This window comes from Saccharomyces cerevisiae, chromosome IV, assembly GCF_000146045.2.
Source record: "Saccharomyces cerevisiae S288C chromosome IV, complete sequence".
Lineage (NCBI taxonomy): Eukaryota > Fungi > Ascomycota > Saccharomycetes > Saccharomycetales > Saccharomycetaceae > Saccharomyces > Saccharomyces cerevisiae.
The window spans coordinates 181069-198598 of NC_001136.10; the positions used below are offsets into that span (position 1 = coordinate 181069).

Below are 17530 nucleotides of genomic sequence, written 5' to 3' on the forward strand. Positions count from 1 at the left end.
GTAACATATTTAAGTTAATAAATGTCAAGCGGTTGCTCTTTTCTTATAAAAATATATTGTATGGGTACAAAAATTTTGACACCACTACTTGGGTAAATACTACATATGTAAATTTTTTTAATTCTTGAATTTAACAGACCTCGTCAAACCCTTCTTGATACCTGTCTTTTCACCTTCATAGACGCCAGATTGACCACCAGAATAAACTGCACGAACCGACTTGAGTTTCTTTTGTGCCTTTTGGTATTTCTTTCTCTTCTTGACACGAGAGTTTCTGTTATCCTTGTTTCTTTTAGGCGTTAGACCCTTGTTCTTTAAAATTTGATAATTAATGGCACGCTTACCATCACCTGAGACATTTTCAGCCAATTCCGCCAATTTTCCTTCCCTTGCAGCAATAACAGCATTCTTATGAGCCTCTTTACGAGATATTTTCTTGTCTTGTTTACCTCTCTGAACCTGTTGATAATAATCGTTCTCGCCTTGAGTGTTGATGCTCCTAGACACAGCTTCATCTTCAGAACCGTAATCCTTATCGTCTAGGTCAGCACCATTATTATCATGCATACCACGTTTACGAGCTTCATCCAACAGACGTTGCTGCCTTTCAAATAAACGTTCCTTATATGGAATATCATCATCACCTTTGAATCTATCCGTCTTTTTATTTTCTTGTTGATCAATTTTCGAAGTATAGAAACGCAAAGTTCTTCTACGAGCTTTTTTGTCTTGTGCGTCCACATCAGCAATCTCAGATTCAATGAAATCATCAGCTTCAGGCATTGATGATGTTTTCGGTTTAGAATGCAGACGTGATTGTGCTACGTACTCTTCAAAATCGTCAATATCAACATCTTCTTCTTCTTCTTCTTCATCGCTTTCTCTTTCTTCTTCATCAATTTCTTGCTTTTGTTTTCCTCCATCCTCTGCATCAGAATCTTCACTGTTTTGCAACTCATTCAGCTTCTTTTCGTTAAAGGCCTCAATGTTTGCGGTTTCTTCACTTTCAGAACCATCTCCTTCATTCACATCAAAACTAGATGGCAATTCGCTGGCTTGCCTCCAAATCTCTTTTGTCGTTAAAATCTTTTCCATGACCGGATGTCCCTTCATAGATGTGAAATCTTCATTATTATGGAGTTCGTGCAACAAGATACTATAGTAACATGATATTGTGCCTAGGTAACTTCCAAGTGCAATTAGCTTTAATTTATTGAACTCATTTTCCTCAGATTTCTTTAATTCGTCAAACTTTGGAGCTAATTCTGTGAATTCTTTTGAAAGTGGAGCAAATTCAGGAAACATTGTCCTTAAATAGTTATCCCTTGCTTCGTCATCCATATTTAGAATATCCGTTATGGAAGTTTTAGTATCAGCCTGCTTGGTCGAGTTCTTAAATTCACCCATGTCAAATTCTTTGGCACTTTTGACCCACTCTTCTTCTTCTTCTTCATCTAAGTAATCGTTCATATTAAGTTCTTCCAGATGCTTCTTTTGTTGTCGTAAAGCTTCCTTTTCTATTTCCTTAGCAGCTTCGTCATCATCTAAATCATCAGCCCCATAATATTCTCCTTTTGTGGACCCCCAGGCATTCTCGTTGTCTAACATACCATTCTCTTCATCTTCCTCAGGAAGCTGGTCAGTTTCTAAGTTTCTACCAAATATTTTCTTATAGGCTGCAGCACCATCTAGTTCCTCTTCCTCTTCTTCTTCCTCATCTTCTCTTTCATCTATTGACTCATCATCTTCATCCATGGCTAAGACTTCTTCCTCATCTTCGTCTTCTAACAGAGAATGGTCATCATCTTTATTACTGTCGCCAAAGGTGGATTGTCCAAGTAAAACCTTTTCCCTTTTAGAAGCAAAATCATCAACTTCGTTTAAACCATACGGATTAATCTCATCCCCAACTTCAGAGGTCTTAGTTCTGTTTGAGCCTTTGCGTACCATATTATTCTATACACCCACTCTAATATGTTTTCTCTTCCTCCAAAACTTTTTGTATAAAAGCATCAGTGAGATGAGCTATGATGAGATGAGCTTCATTATTGAATTTTTTTTCATTGCAGAAGCGCAGTTTGAAAATTTTTCATCCGCCCTGCAAAGTCCAATTTTTTGATCAGCAGAAGATAATGACCAGAGAATTATGGTATTCAAGAGAACAATTCAAAAGAGGACAGCTAGAAAGATATTGAGGTATTTATAATTTGCTAGACTAACCGAAAGTCGAAGCGTAATCTTGTTTTTTATTAAGCGGGATAGCATTCATTAAGTATGAGCAGTAATAAAGGAAATGGGCGCTTGCCATCATTAAAAGATTCCTCCTCCAATGGAGGAGGATCTGCCAAGCCCTCATTAAAGTTTAAACCAAAAGCAGTTGCAAGAAAGTCCAAGGAAGAAAGAGAAGCAGCTGCGTCCAAAGTAAAGCTAGAGGAGGAATCTAAGAGAGGTAATGACAAGAAACATTTCAATAACAAGAATAAAAGAGTAACCGGCGCTGGCGGCCAGCAAAGGCGAATGGCCAAATACTTAAATAACACACACGTTATCTCTAGCGGTCCATTGGCGGCTGGGAACTTTGTAAGTGAGAAGGGTGATTTGAGAAGAGGATTCATCAAATCAGAAGGAAGCGGGTCATCTCTTGTGCAAAAGGGCCTGGAAACTATTGACAATGGTGCTGAGAGCTCTGAGAATGAGGCAGAAGACGATGATAATGAAGGTGTAGCGTCCAAATCTAAGAAGAAGTTCAATATGGGAAAAGAATTCGAGGCACGCAATCTCATAGAGGACGAAGATGACGGCGAAAGTGAAAAGAGCAGTGACGTCGACATGGATGACGAAGAATGGAGATCTAAACGGATTGAACAGTTATTCCCTGTGAGACCTGTCCGCGTAAGACACGAAGACGTTGAAACTGTCAAAAGAGAAATACAAGAAGCTCTTTCAGAAAAGCCAACTCGTGAACCAACCCCCAGTGTGAAGACAGAGCCTGTCGGAACCGGATTACAATCTTATTTGGAAGAAAGAGAAAGGCAAGTCAATGAGAAACTGGCAGATCTTGGACTTGAAAAGGAGTTTCAATCGGTTGATGGGAAAGAAGCGGCCGCTGAGTTGGAATTATTAAATGCAGATCATCAGCATATATTACGAAAACTAAAGAAAATGAATAATAAACCAGAAAGATTCATGGTATTCCAGTTACCTACTAGGTTACCAGCTTTTGAAAGACCCGCTGTGAAAGAAGAAAAAGAAGACATGGAAACCCAGGCTAGCGACCCTTCAAAGAAGAAGAAGAATATTAAAAAGAAGGACACGAAGGATGCTTTGTCTACTAGAGAACTTGCCGGCAAGGTTGGGTCTATACGGGTTCACAAATCTGGAAAACTTTCCGTGAAAATTGGAAATGTGGTGATGGATATTGGCAAAGGTGCCGAAACCACATTTTTACAAGATGTTATAGCATTAAGTATCGCTGATGATGCATCCTCAGCGGAACTTCTAGGCCGTGTGGACGGTAAAATAGTAGTCACACCTCAAATCTAATCGCACTCGCATCTGTCGAGTATATAAATGAATATACACAGTCATAAATACTTCTAGAACAAATTACACTAATTAAGATGCTTAGATTCCCATTCAAAAGGTACTATTGACGTCTTGTCTTCTACAATTTCTCATCCTCTTTGAACATTGGTAATGTTATTCTAGTTATTGTTACCCAGTTTCGGAACTTTAGGGGAGCCACACTTTAAACAAAAAGAAGCGCCATAACCACCGTGAAGTAATGAGTATCTCACTTTGATAAGAAGACATTTAAGAACAGCCTGAAATATCAAAATCACGGAATTATTAGGTTATGGAGAGAGATGAATACCAGTTACCCAACTCTCATGGGAAGAATACTTTCTTATCGCGAATATTTGGTTTACAATCGGATGAAGTTAATCCTTCTCTTAATAGCCAGGAGATGAGCAACTTCCCTTTACCAGACATAGAGAGAGGCTCATCTTTATTGCATTCTACTAACGACAGCCGCGAAGATGTAGATGAGAATGACTTACGTGTTCCTGAGTCTGACCAAGGCACTAGTACAGAAGAAGAGGATGAAGTAGATGAAGAGCAAGTCCAGGCGTATGCTCCACAGATTAGTGATGGATTGGATGGAGACCACCAGCTAAATTCTGTAACGAGCAAAGAAAATGTACTTGAAACGGAAAAAAGCAATTTAGAAAGACTGGTTGAAGGCTCTACCGATGATTCTGTGCCCAAAGTCGGACAGCTTTCGTCAGAAGAAGAAGAGGATAATGAGTTCATAAATAATGATGGATTTGATGACGATACGCCCCTTTTTCAAAAAAGCAAGATTCATGAATTTAGCTCTAAGAAAAGCAATACTATAGAGGACGGTAAACGACCTTTGTTTTTCAGGCATATCTTACAGAATAACCGCCCTCAACGTGATACCCAAAAGCTATTTACTTCGTCGAACGCCATTCACCATGATAAGGACAAGAGTGCAAATAATGGTCCCCGTAACATTAATGGTAATCAAAAGCATGGCACTAAATACTTTGGTAGTGCTACACAACCTCGGTTTACCGGTTCGCCCTTAAATAATACAAACAGGTTCACTAAATTGTTTCCATTAAGAAAGCCAAATTTACTGAGCAATATATCCGTTTTAAACAATACCCCGGAAGATAGAATCAATACGTTGAGCGTGAAAGAGCGGGCTCTGTGGAAATGGGCAAACGTAGAAAACCTCGATATATTTCTTCAAGATGTTTACAATTATTATCTGGGAAATGGGTTCTATTGCATCATACTGGAAAAAATATTGAATATATGCACTTTGCTTTTTGTTGTTTTTGTTTCTACATATATGGGTCACTGTGTTGACTACTCCAAATTACCGACTAGTCACCGGGTTTCGGATATTATTATCGACAAGTGTTATTCTAATAGTATAACGGGGTTCACAAAGTTTTTCCTTTGGATGTTTTATTTCTTCGTGATTCTCAAAATTGTTCAACTCTACTTTGATGTTCAAAAATTATCAGAATTACAAAACTTTTACAAGTATCTTTTAAATATATCGGATGACGAACTTCAAACTTTGCCCTGGCAAAATGTGATACAGCAGCTAATGTACTTGAAGGATCAAAACGCTATGACGGCAAATGTTGTGGAAGTCAAAGCCAAGAATAGAATCGACGCGCATGACGTTGCCAATAGAATCATGAGAAGAGAAAACTATCTCATAGCACTTTACAATAGCGACATCCTGAATTTATCCTTGCCTATTCCATTATTTAGGACCAACGTTCTGACAAAAACACTAGAATGGAATATTAATTTATGCGTCATGGGCTTTGTGTTCAACGAGTCCGGATTTATTAAACAAAGTATTTTAAAACCTTCTCAAAGAGAATTCACGAGAGAAGAATTACAAAAAAGATTCATGCTGGCAGGATTTCTTAATATTATATTGGCACCATTTCTGGTCACATACTTTGTTTTGCTTTATTTTTTCAGATATTTTAATGAGTATAAAACTTCTCCTGGATCTATTGGTGCTCGTCAATACACACCAATTGCTGAATGGAAATTCCGTGAGTACAATGAACTTTACCATATTTTTAAGAAAAGAATAAGTTTGAGCACAACCTTAGCTAACAAGTATGTTGATCAGTTCCCGAAGGAAAAGACCAATTTGTTTCTGAAATTTGTTTCCTTTATTTGTGGATCATTTGTGGCCATTTTAGCTTTTCTCACTGTATTCGATCCAGAAAACTTTTTAAACTTTGAAATCACCTCGGACAGATCTGTCATTTTCTACATTACTATTCTGGGTGCTATATGGTCTGTAAGTAGAAATACAATAACCCAGGAGTACCATGTTTTCGACCCCGAAGAGACGCTCAAGGAGTTGTATGAATATACACACTATCTACCAAAGGAATGGGAAGGAAGATATCACAAAGAGGAAATCAAACTAGAGTTCTGTAAATTGTACAACTTGAGAATAGTAATACTTTTGAGGGAACTCACTAGCCTGATGATAACACCGTTTGTACTTTGGTTTTCGTTGCCCTCGTCAGCCGGCAGGATTGTAGATTTCTTCAGAGAGAATTCTGAATATGTGGACGGATTAGGTTACGTTTGCAAGTATGCTATGTTTAACATGAAAAACATAGACGGTGAAGATACACACAGCATGGATGAAGACAGTTTAACGAAAAAGATTGCCGTGAACGGAAGTCATACACTCAACAGTAAACGAAGGAGTAAATTTACCGCCGAAGACCATAGCGATAAAGATTTGGCAAATAATAAAATGTTACAATCATATGTATATTTTATGGATGATTATTCCAACAGTGAAAACTTAACAGGGAAGTACCAATTGCCTGCAAAAAAAGGCTATCCGAATAATGAAGGCGATTCATTTCTCAACAATAAGTATTCTTGGAGAAAGCAATTTCAGCCAGGTCAAAAGCCGGAGCTATTTAGAATAGGTAAGCATGCTCTCGGCCCTGGCCATAATATTTCCCCTGCTATATATTCTACAAGGAATCCCGGCAAGAACTGGGATAACAATAATAATGGTGATGACATTAAGAACGGGACCAATAATGCTACAGCTAAAAATGATGACAATAATGGCAATAATGATCATGAATACGTACTAACAGAGTCTTTCCTTGATTCGGGCGCATTCCCTAATCATGATGTAATAGACCATAATAAAATGCTAAACTCAAATTACAATGGTAATGGCATACTCAATAAGGGTGGTGTCTTAGGACTTGTTAAAGAGTATTACAAGAAGTCTGACGTCGGAAGATAAGGCAGACTGTGTCGTGTACATCATCCAATATAACTATATATATAACTGTTTCCTTTCTTTTTCGTATTTACCTAAATGCATATATTATTCAGTTCCCACTAATTTTGTACTACAATAATAAGAGAATCCCTTCCCTGTTTTAGAAATGAGTAGTTCTTTTCTTTTTCATAAATAATACAGTTGTCTCTGAGAAGCCTAATAAGAAAAAAAGAGGTTAATAAATTATTATTATTGGTTATTTCTTTCCGCCACGTAGTTTTCTTTCTCTTTCATACTTGTTTTTTTCCGCACCTTCTTCGGTATTAATAGTGTTAACAATATGAGCCATCTTTGCATGGTAGTCGCTGCTCTCCTTGTTCTTTTCTTCAATTCTTTGTCTAGCTTCAAATTTGGCGTCTTTACGGATTTCTTTCATAGTGAATTTACGTTCCTTCTTTAGTTGGGCCTTCATCTTATTTATCTCACTTCTTGTTCTATCAGGATCGTACGATTTTTTATCAGGATTGAAGTTTTCTTCGTATTTAGGAGCATGCGTAGGTATGGATACGGGTTTGTGGTTCTGTAAAGCCAACGGAATATGTTCTGTGAATTTCGTTAATTTTTCAACTTTGTTCAAAATATTTCTTGGCTTTTCAAAATCAGAATACTTTGAGGTGTATGCACTTAATAACTGCTGAATCGGTAAAATAATTTCATTGAAAGCAGGTAAGCTCTTCCACACAGTAGAGATAGTTGCATCTAAAGATTCCATAACATTTAGTAAAACGGAGACACATTGATCAACCGGATGTGCCTCGGTATCCATTGTTGACAAGGTATGTAATGGAATAATAGTTGATCTCTTTTTTGTAAAGTCAACGTCCAATGGAAGCCCCAACTCGTAAGAGTCTAGTCTAATATTTTCAAAATCTAATGGTTTTTCTTGATTTTCTTTCTCAACTATAAAAGTGAGTAATATTTTTTGAAAGAAGTAAACCACCTCCGGTATGTACCGTTTGGAAATGCGTTGATATTGTGAAACAATCCTTACCAAGACAGCGCCAAAAGCTATCCTCTTTAAAGAATTAAACTTGATTTGTTCCAGGAACTGGCTCATTAAAATCAATGCTGGAGTTATTACTAAATGGTACTGGTCCGAGGTGGAGAAAAGAATACCAATAATGGAAAAAAATACCAGATCACCATTTGATAGAGCATCAAAATGGTTCTTTTTATAGCGTGCTTGCATTTCATTGATATAATCTCTACACTCCTCGGAAAGCTCTCTATTATATTTCTCTGAAAGGGATTTTAGAATTGAGATCAATGCATTTTGTGTACGTTTAAAACTTTGAACGTTTTTAAGGTAGTTTTGATTGCTTAGAAAAATGATGTGTCTCAGTAAAACAGCGGTGAATTTTCCTAACTTTTCCTTATTACCTTCAGCCAATTTTGGTTGGTAAGCTTTGATAATATTCTTAACAATCTTAGGATGATCATCTAAGTCTAATTTTTTTACTTGATCTAATAACGCATCATGAGTTCTAGGGCATGAAATGGAAATGTTCTTTTTCTTTAAAATTTGAGAAAACCCTTCATCTCTGCCTTGATCTTCAAATTTGATATCATCATCAGAATCAGCAATACCGTCATTATCGTCTTCATAGTCTTCTTCATTTTCCCAGAATCCATCATCCAAATCCTCTACTCCTCTTTCTTCGCCTTCTTCTAATTCAATCATACCGTTCATACGATCAAGACGCTGTTGTTCCAACTCCCGTTTTTTTTCTTCAGCTTCAGCGTTTTTCTCCTCTTCAGTTTTAGTTCTATCAGAGGGTGCAGCTCTTTTGTCCAATTGTAGTTCTTTCACTTTGATATCATACTCCTTATCTAGATCGGTCTTAGGTTCCATTGGATTCTTCTTGGGTTGCGTCATCATCAATTCAGACATAACATCCTCGAAATTATCATCCAGATTATCTATTTGATCTTCCATTATACCTTGAGCCTTTTGTCTTTCTTGTTTGTAAAATTTTGATTTGGCAATGACCTCTTTCATGACTTCAGCTTTGGTTTTTTTTCTTTGAGGTTGCTGTAGCTCAGCATCATCTTCATTGAATCGTTTGGAAGCTAAAAAATCCTCTTCATCATTGGCAAGCTCATCTTCTAGGGACAGCGATTGACCTAAATGTGTAAGACCGTCTCCAAACATGTCACCGTCGTCTTCATCGTCTTCAAGATTGAATAAATTTGCGTTTCTCTTTGATTGGCTTTGTCTTTCTCTGGTGAAACGTTCCAACATTTTTTCTTCTTCCGTCAACAACTTGTCTCTTTCACCAAATCTCTTATCGATCACACCACCACGTTTATTCTTCATCATTTTTCTTGCTTCAAATGCACGCTTTCTTTGTTCTTCACCGATCTGTTTAGAGATACCAGGCTTACCCACAGCAATACGATCAGCAGTTTTAGAAGGCAGACCATCTCTCCTCTTATTCCTTGCAGCCTTTATTTCAAACGGATTAAACTCTTCTCTGATTTCAGCAATGGCCTTTTTTTTTTCTTCACGATCATACTCCTTCGCTTGTCTTTTGGAATTCTTTTTATTCTTACTTTTGACGTTTGTTTGACCTGTGAGTCCACGGGCCTTCAAGGCGGCCTTTAAATTCTTAAGTTGTGAACCGGCCATGTATTTGATCTTCCCTTTTATTTGCTTCTCAACTGTACTATTTACAGTAATAATTAGTGCAACCTTCAGATGCTTCTCGCTAAATGCTCATCTCTAAATTATCATTATTATTCCTAATAAATCCTAAAATTTTTCACTCGTTCTGTACGGCTCATCGCCCCAATATTACCCGTCTTGTATGTGATCTTTTTGACTTTTCGGTGGCAAAATGCAAAGGGGAATCCAAGGAAAAACCATAACAGGACACTACATCAGAGATAATCTTGAATTAAGAGAGTAGAGGAATATACTGCTGGGCTCACTACCATTTTTGTTGCTAGAGTAAACGTAGAGAAAGATGTCAAGAGATGCACCAATTAAGGCTGACAAGGATTATAGCCAAATTTTGAAGGAAGAGTTTCCTAAGATCGATTCGCTCGCTCAAAATGATTGTAACTCTGCTTTAGACCAACTGTTAGTGTTGGAGAAGAAAACCAGACAAGCTTCAGATCTGGCCTCCTCGAAAGAAGTTTTGGCCAAGATTGTAGATCTGCTAGCATCAAGGAATAAGTGGGACGACCTAAATGAGCAATTGACTCTACTCTCAAAAAAGCATGGTCAGTTGAAATTGTCAATTCAGTATATGATACAAAAGGTTATGGAATATTTGAAAAGCTCGAAATCTTTGGATTTAAACACCAGAATTAGTGTCATTGAAACTATCAGGGTGGTTACAGAGAACAAAATATTTGTAGAAGTGGAAAGAGCTAGGGTCACCAAAGATTTGGTGGAAATTAAGAAAGAAGAGGGTAAGATTGATGAAGCTGCAGACATCTTGTGTGAGTTACAGGTTGAGACCTATGGCTCCATGGAAATGTCTGAGAAAATTCAGTTTATATTAGAGCAAATGGAATTGAGTATATTAAAAGGTGATTATTCCCAAGCCACGGTGCTTTCAAGAAAAATTCTGAAAAAAACTTTTAAAAATCCAAAATACGAGTCATTGAAGCTAGAATATTATAATCTTCTGGTAAAAATTAGTTTGCACAAGAGAGAATACCTAGAAGTTGCGCAGTATCTGCAAGAAATTTATCAAACAGACGCCATTAAATCAGATGAGGCTAAGTGGAAACCTGTTTTATCGCACATTGTATATTTCTTAGTCCTTTCACCTTACGGCAATTTACAAAATGATTTAATTCACAAAATCCAGAATGATAACAACCTGAAAAAATTAGAAAGCCAAGAATCTTTAGTAAAATTGTTTACTACGAATGAGTTGATGAGATGGCCAATTGTTCAAAAAACCTATGAGCCCGTCTTAAATGAGGATGATTTGGCATTTGGTGGAGAAGCTAATAAGCATCACTGGGAAGATTTACAAAAAAGGGTCATCGAGCACAATTTAAGAGTCATTTCCGAATACTATTCCAGAATTACTTTACTAAGATTGAATGAATTGCTGGACCTAACGGAGAGCCAGACGGAAACATACATCAGTGATTTGGTAAACCAGGGCATCATATACGCTAAAGTTAATCGCCCAGCCAAAATCGTGAATTTTGAAAAACCAAAAAACTCAAGCCAATTATTGAACGAATGGTCACATAATGTTGACGAACTATTAGAACATATAGAAACAATAGGCCATTTAATTACAAAAGAGGAAATCATGCACGGTTTGCAAGCTAAATGAAGAGATTTTCGAGTAAGTGTCGGATTATCTCAGATCCGGTTTTGATTTTAAATCTGTTACTAATCGAAATGTGTATTTACGTACGTGAGATAAAATTATCTATGCATATATATAACTCAAATGGAAAATGGCCACGTATTGCTCTCATTCTCTTCACTTGCTTACACAAAACATAAGGTGACAATTAATGGAATTTTAGTTTTTCAATTTTTCAGGGGAAAGAAGACACCCAAAAAAAAAGTGAAAAGTCAAAACGGTAAACTGTTTATGGTATTTAAATGACATTAATAGCAGCGTAAAGAGTCATTTTTTCGTTTGATTAGCAAAACTCTGAACATTAATTACTACACCTATAGACATATCTTTAAACAGTGAAATATTTTTTTCATTTAGTAAACAAGAATTAAACTTTGAATATTTTTTTTTCGATTAACTTATGTCACTTTAGCCTATACTTTCTTCGAACATTTTTCCTTTCATTTTGACTCATGATATTAGATCCATTATCTCCAAATATTGAAAATCATACTCAAGATGAAATAATTGAGTTTTGGGAAAAAACTGAGTCTATTGCTAACATACCAAAGGAAAACTTGGATGAATCCCATGTTAACTCAAGCCTGGTTGCCTACCTGAAGTTTGCTACTGATTCCTATAAGGTTTTTATTAATACTGATCGTGACCTCTACCGGATGTCGCTAATACTGTTAGAATCGTCCTTATTTGAATTTAAAAAAGAGTTTTGCCTAAGTAAGTTGCAGTCGTTACTCAACATAGACCTACTGGAAATGAATATGAAGTTCATTATTGTTTACATTCTTCTCTGTGAGGCGAAAAAAAACGTGTACTCCTTAGAAATCATGCTCAAGTTCCAAGGATTTACTGTGTTTTATAATACCTTGTACACACAATTCGCCTATTTGAGCAAATACGGAAAGGAAAGGACAGTTGCTTCTAAACATCAATACAATTCTAATAATTCTAGCACAGGTACATCCTTGGACAGTTTAGACCGAAGTTTGACTGATATTGATTTGGGTATTATAGACGAAATGAAGCAAATTTCAACTGTTTTGATGGATTTGTTATTTCAAATTATGAAGTACTGTAAGTGTGTTATTGCTAATCTTCAAATTGTGGATGACTTTTTTGTTTACTATATGATGGAATCAATGAGGTCCGACACTATGGACGATATGTTCAATAACGCGGAGTTTAAACTGCTGTTGGCGTTGAACGAACAATATATGATGTTTGCCAAGGAGTACGACATTGAGAACAAGGTCTATAAGTATTTGATCAATGGGTCTGTCTCAAGATGTTTTACGGAGCTATTATTACTGAAATTCAATAGGGCATCGGACCCTCCGTTACAAATTATGATGTGCAAAATTATTTATCTTATCTTGACACCAAGAGGAGACTACTCTCCGATGAATTTCTTTTATACAAACGACTTACGTGTTCTTATCGATGTATTAATCAGAGAACTACAGAATATCAGTGAGGATGAAGAGGTATTGAGAAACACCCTTCTAAGGGTTCTGATTCCGCTATTAAAGAATACACAATTATCCAAAACACATTATAGAAAGGATGATTTGAATAAACTATTAAACTACTTGTCGACTTTAGATAATATATGCGTTGACAGTCCAGCGTTGCACGAGCATCAAGTTACAGTGGCCTTATCTCGGAAGTGTCTTCAACAAATTCCTTGGTTAGAGACACCTTCAACGCCTTCAGATGGAGGTTCATCGGTCTCTAGTAATAACACTAGTAGAAACTCTAGCATTGTTGCATTGGGGACGCCCGACAATCAAAATATCTTGGCTCGTAAAGGCCATCTTTATAGTAATCGTGAATTAGATGTTTCTGCAGAATCTTTGACTAAAAGAAAGGCTAAAGCTCCGCCTCCGCCTCCTCCTCCTCCTCCATCAAGAAAATGTGGAACTCCAAAATAAGTAAAGCATTATTTCTTCTTGCATTAATGTGGTTCTTCCGACCATTTCTTCTTCTACTCACTGCAGTATCTAATGACACATTGTACTTTTTATATACAAATGCAACAATCGTAACTATAAAACTAAAGTTCGGGTTGCTTCCGAATACATGCTGGCAGAATTTCAGGTTGTGTGTCACTTGTTAAAATAGGCGATATTTTTTATTTTAGAAGTTGTATATAACTGTTAATTACATAGTCAGTTTTTTTTTTTCACTATCATATTGTTTAGATTAAAAGGACTTGTCACATGAAATTTAGGTCGAGCAGAATACAATCCCGAGAAAATCAATAGGCAAAATAGCATTTATACACGTATTCTTAATCCGGATGCAGGTGCACCGATCTTAGAAATCATAGCAATTCTATCTATTTTATCTTTTTCCGTGATAACGTATTTACTACCTGTTAATGGGTCAGAAACGGAAGGTGTATCTTCATAAATTGGTTTGTAGGTGGCTGCACAAATATCGAATTTAGCATAAGGATCAAAGTCAATTGGAATGGCGTCACTGGCCATTGAGTCGGCTTTGTTTTTGATTTTACGTGCTTGTTCTGCACGAGGACCAGAAGAAATAATCTTTAAAAATTCACCGGCAAAATATGAGGCCTGTAAGAAATTTTTGTGTTTGAAATGTTGGGACATAGCCACTTGTAAAGCATTGGTACGATGAATTGGGGATAGTTTTGCCTTTGTAAAGTATGCAGCTAGCTCAAGCATGCGTACAGTATTTCCCTCCTTTAATGAGCGGCGTTCCAATTCAATGGATAAACCTAATATATACTCCCTAGCAGTTTCCAGTATCTTGTGTGCTAATTTTTCATCTTCAGCATCATCGACCATTAATAGCGTAATACGGTAGATAGCTTCTCTGAAGCATTCGATTGCAATATCTGGTTTGTTTAGTTTAAAGTTTTTGTAACCCTCATTCATTTTTTCATTAACGACATCAAGACCTGGCACGTAAGGAAGAATTTGATCTTCACTTACGGTATCATCATACGCTCTGACATAACCTAATTGAGCAGGAAGTTCACAGGGCGTACTAGGAATGTATGTTCTACAACCCTCATAAATGTTGGTAAAATATTTCTTCAATGGCTCCAGCTTGACTACACCCACTTGCTTGCTCAAGGCTTGAACAGCGGCATCAAAGGCACCAGCGGCAACTAGGACAGCAGGCAGTTTAGAATTCTTGATCCAAATGGCTGTTTCAACTTCCTGTGCTGGAGAGGTAATTTCGCCTTGCTCAACTTCTTCAGGTAACTCTTCTCCCACATCCAAATCTTCGTCACCCAAATCCCAGGCACCTTCGTCTTCACCAATATCCTCATCGTTAAAGTTTTCTTCGCCTAGTGGTTCTTCTTGCTCTTGAGTGGTGTTTACTGCTGGAGTTTCATCGTCTATAGTCAAATCGTCAATTTGACCTAAAACAGCCTTTTCAAAGTAAGATAGTTCAGCCTCTTTTAATGGCCATTTTTCAAGTGGCTTTGAGATCACTGGTCTTTGAACGAAGTTGGAGGCATCCATCTGGTCTGGTAAAGTAACATCTTGTTCATCAACTTCAGCTTGCTCCAAGAAAGCAGAAGCAGCCGCTTCATCTCCGTTAGCCTTTGCTACGGCATAAGCTAATGGTAAAGAGCCGCCCTCTGCAAAAATGCTAGATCTTTCCTTGGTTGAATTGTTGTAAAAGGTGTTTAATAGCATACTTCCAAAGTCTTCACGAGTCTGAGCGATATTTTGCATTTTAGATAGTTTGTTAACGTCACCTGTAACTAAATACAGGAAGGAAAGTTTGTCAAAAGAATGTTGAGTTTGATAAATCATTTCAGCTAAGCTGGCATTACCTTGTGCCAAGGCTTCTTGGATTAATCTTTCCCAAGTACTAGAATCATTCAGTTTTTTGGCTTCATCTAAGGCAACATCCAAATTACCGTATTCCAAAGCTAAATCAAAACGGATATGTGGGTCTTGAACGAATTGTAAAGCAATTTCTGGGTAACCTGACTTCTGCAGATAGGAAATGATATTCTGGCCAACCAAATTAGAATCTTTTATCAGACGTAAAACTTCTGGGAAATTTTTGTTAACCAGGGCCTTTTTGAAGCGATATTCTGTAGGATCAATGGTTAAAATTTCAATCTCACCTTCACGGTTCAAGCAGTACACTAATTTTCCCTGAACTTTTGTGATATATAAAGTTTTCTCCAAAGTTTTAATAATACCTCTATCCCCGTTCAATAGTGAGTACCTTATATGATTTAAAGTTGAATAAATTAATACACCAGTTTCATCCCAAGCGGCACTTTTGATTCTAATCGTTTCATGCATAGAATTAATCAATTCTAGCTTTTTGGTAGCCAAAGTTATGGTGTGCTTACTCATCAATGCAACATATTGACCATCTAAGGACCACGAAACGTACTTGACGTTTTTAACAGCCAATTGGGATACTTTTTTGCCCTGTTGGACATCATAAAGAATAACTTCTCTGGGGTGTATGACCAAAACAGATCCAGGACCTGCAGCTACAATAGTTCTTACTGTTTCCTCTACTTTGATATTTCTTGTAACTTTGTTTTCGAGAGAGCGAACTTCAACAGATTCAGTGTTCTTGTTGTAAACAACAAATCTATTACGACCAACAAAAGTAGCAAAATTACCTGTATCTTGGGTGACACTTGTTGGCTCCACAGCTCCAACTGGTTGTTTTGGTAAAATAACGAGAGCAAATTTGCCATTAGCTTCATTAACCAAAACTGAATGTTGGGAGGGATTGTACGATATACTTCTGAATGCATCCCAAGGTTGACCAATACCCTTTAAGGACGCATAAGGTAATGAAGCGACTCTTTTCTGGAAATTGAAACTTTGGATTTGCTTTTCCGCATTGACAAAAAACAACTGGTTTTGATGGATAAAGCTGCATGGTCTTTCGCGATCGAGCTTGAAAACCATAATACCAGAATCGTGAGCTGCACCAAATAGATTGATATGAGGATGTGCTGCAATCAACCAAAATCTATCGTTTTCTCTTTTGAATTGCTTTACTGGAGTTCTCTTGTCAAGATCCCAAACCCTTAGCGTTTTGTCTTCACCGACAGAAATGATCAAGTTTTGATGTGGGTGAAAGATAACACTATCAACATTGTTAGTGTGACCTCTGCAAGTATCAACTTCCCAAGCTTTCGTAGCACTCATTCTCCATAATTTAACTTGACGGTCGTCACTGCCGGAGACAATCAATGGTAAAGTTGGATGGAAAGAGGCCCAGTTGACACCTCTTGTGTGACCCTCTAGAATAAACTTGACAACACAGTCACCAAGAGAGCCATCCAATAGATTTTGTTGTGCACTCATTTGCTCCTCAAATGAACTAGTACCAGGAGCGGAGTGTCTTTTCCTTAAACCGGAAATATCCCAAATTCTGATGGTTTCATCCAGAGAAGCGGAAACGATCAGGTCATCGGTTGGATGAAATTGAGCACACATGACAAAATGATTGTGGCCGGTCAAACATGCAATTTCCTTACGGTTTTGCCAGTTCCAGATTCTTATGGTCTGGTCATCAGAAGCAGATATGATCCAAGGCAGCTCACGGTGGAAAAACACGGTACGGACATAATCCAAATGCCCAGTTAAGGTGTATAGACATTTGTTAGTATCTAAGGACCAAACTTTAATGGTATAGTCGTCACCTGCCGAAACAAAAATCGGTTGGGTTGGATGGAAATCTAGCCCACGAACAGGGCCCTCGTGGTCTTCAAATCTGTGAAGTAGTGTTCCCATCCTGTAATCCCATAATTGAATAGTAGAGGAAAACAAAGCCACCAAAACCCAAGGTCTGGAGGGGTGGAAGGCAATGCCCTTGGCCCTAGTGGACTTTGATTCAAATTTAGTTAACATCTTCATCTTGATCCAGTAATGAAATGAACAAAGACACTACAGAAGAAAAAAAGTATACTGATTTCAGGTTAAATAAACCGCGAATTTGTAAACAGGTATGATAATGTTTTTATTCAAAAGTGTAAAGGGAAGATAAAATAAAAAGAAAAAACTTTATATCTTAAGCAAAGAAGGGGGTAAGTAACAAATGTTTGGAAAATCCTGCTGGTTTCGCCAATTCTATGATTTACCTAATTGCAATGCCTCTTCAAACAAGTTTGTGGTCCCTGTATGCTACTGAATCGAGGCTCAATCGTCACAGTCTCGAAGACGGATCTGTTATTTATTCAAGTTGGCAAATTGTCGATTTCGTTTCGTGTTGTCGAAATTTTCGGTCGCTCTGTACGTCGTATAAATGCTGACAATAAGAATAATAGTTAAGAGTACAT

General features: G+C 37.3%; 7 protein-coding genes across 7 annotated transcripts; 4 read left to right on the forward strand and 3 right to left on the reverse strand.

The window, feature by feature from the left end:
• Positions 1 to 117: 117 nt before the first annotated feature.
• SAS10 (rRNA-processing protein SAS10) lies at positions 118 to 1950 on the reverse strand (the record flags this gene model as incomplete). Its single annotated transcript, NM_001180213.1, has 1 exon — positions 118 to 1950. The coding sequence occupies one exon, from the start codon at positions 1948 to 1950 to the stop codon at positions 118 to 120; it is 1833 nt and encodes a 610-aa protein (NP_010128.1).
• A 324-nt stretch (positions 1951 to 2274) lies between these two features.
• On the forward strand, positions 2275 to 3543 carry RPC53 (DNA-directed RNA polymerase III subunit C53; the record flags this gene model as incomplete). The annotated part of the gene is made up of 1 exon (NM_001180210.1): positions 2275 to 3543. The coding sequence occupies one exon, from the start codon at positions 2275 to 2277 to the stop codon at positions 3541 to 3543; it is 1269 nt and encodes a 422-aa protein (NP_010131.1).
• A 313-nt stretch (positions 3544 to 3856) lies between these two features.
• On the forward strand, positions 3857 to 6850 carry ATG9 (autophagy protein ATG9; the record flags this gene model as incomplete). The annotated part of the gene is made up of 1 exon (NM_001180209.1): positions 3857 to 6850. One exon carries the CDS (start codon positions 3857 to 3859, stop codon positions 6848 to 6850), a length of 2994 nt encoding a protein of 997 aa, NP_010132.1.
• A 235-nt stretch (positions 6851 to 7085) lies between these two features.
• On the reverse strand, positions 7086 to 9518 carry NOP14 (snoRNA-binding rRNA-processing protein NOP14; the record flags this gene model as incomplete). The annotated part of the gene is made up of 1 exon (NM_001180208.1): positions 7086 to 9518. The coding sequence occupies one exon, from the start codon at positions 9516 to 9518 to the stop codon at positions 7086 to 7088; it is 2433 nt and encodes an 810-aa protein (NP_010133.1).
• Positions 9519 to 9855: 337 nt separating this feature from the next.
• Positions 9856 to 11193, forward strand: RPN5 (proteasome regulatory particle lid subunit RPN5; the record flags this gene model as incomplete). Its single annotated transcript, NM_001180207.1, has 1 exon — positions 9856 to 11193. The coding sequence occupies one exon, from the start codon at positions 9856 to 9858 to the stop codon at positions 11191 to 11193; it is 1338 nt and encodes a 445-aa protein (NP_010134.1).
• Positions 11194 to 11681: 488 nt separating this feature from the next.
• LDB17 (Ldb17p) lies at positions 11682 to 13157 on the forward strand (the record flags this gene model as incomplete). The annotated part of the gene is made up of 1 exon (NM_001180206.1): positions 11682 to 13157. One exon carries the CDS (start codon positions 11682 to 11684, stop codon positions 13155 to 13157), a length of 1476 nt encoding a protein of 491 aa, NP_010135.1.
• Positions 13158 to 13502: 345 nt separating this feature from the next.
• Positions 13503 to 17108, reverse strand: COP1 (coatomer subunit alpha; the record flags this gene model as incomplete). Its single annotated transcript, NM_001180205.1, has 1 exon — positions 13503 to 17108. The coding sequence occupies one exon, from the start codon at positions 17106 to 17108 to the stop codon at positions 13503 to 13505; it is 3606 nt and encodes a 1201-aa protein (NP_010136.1).
• Positions 17109 to 17530: the final 422 nt, after the last annotated feature.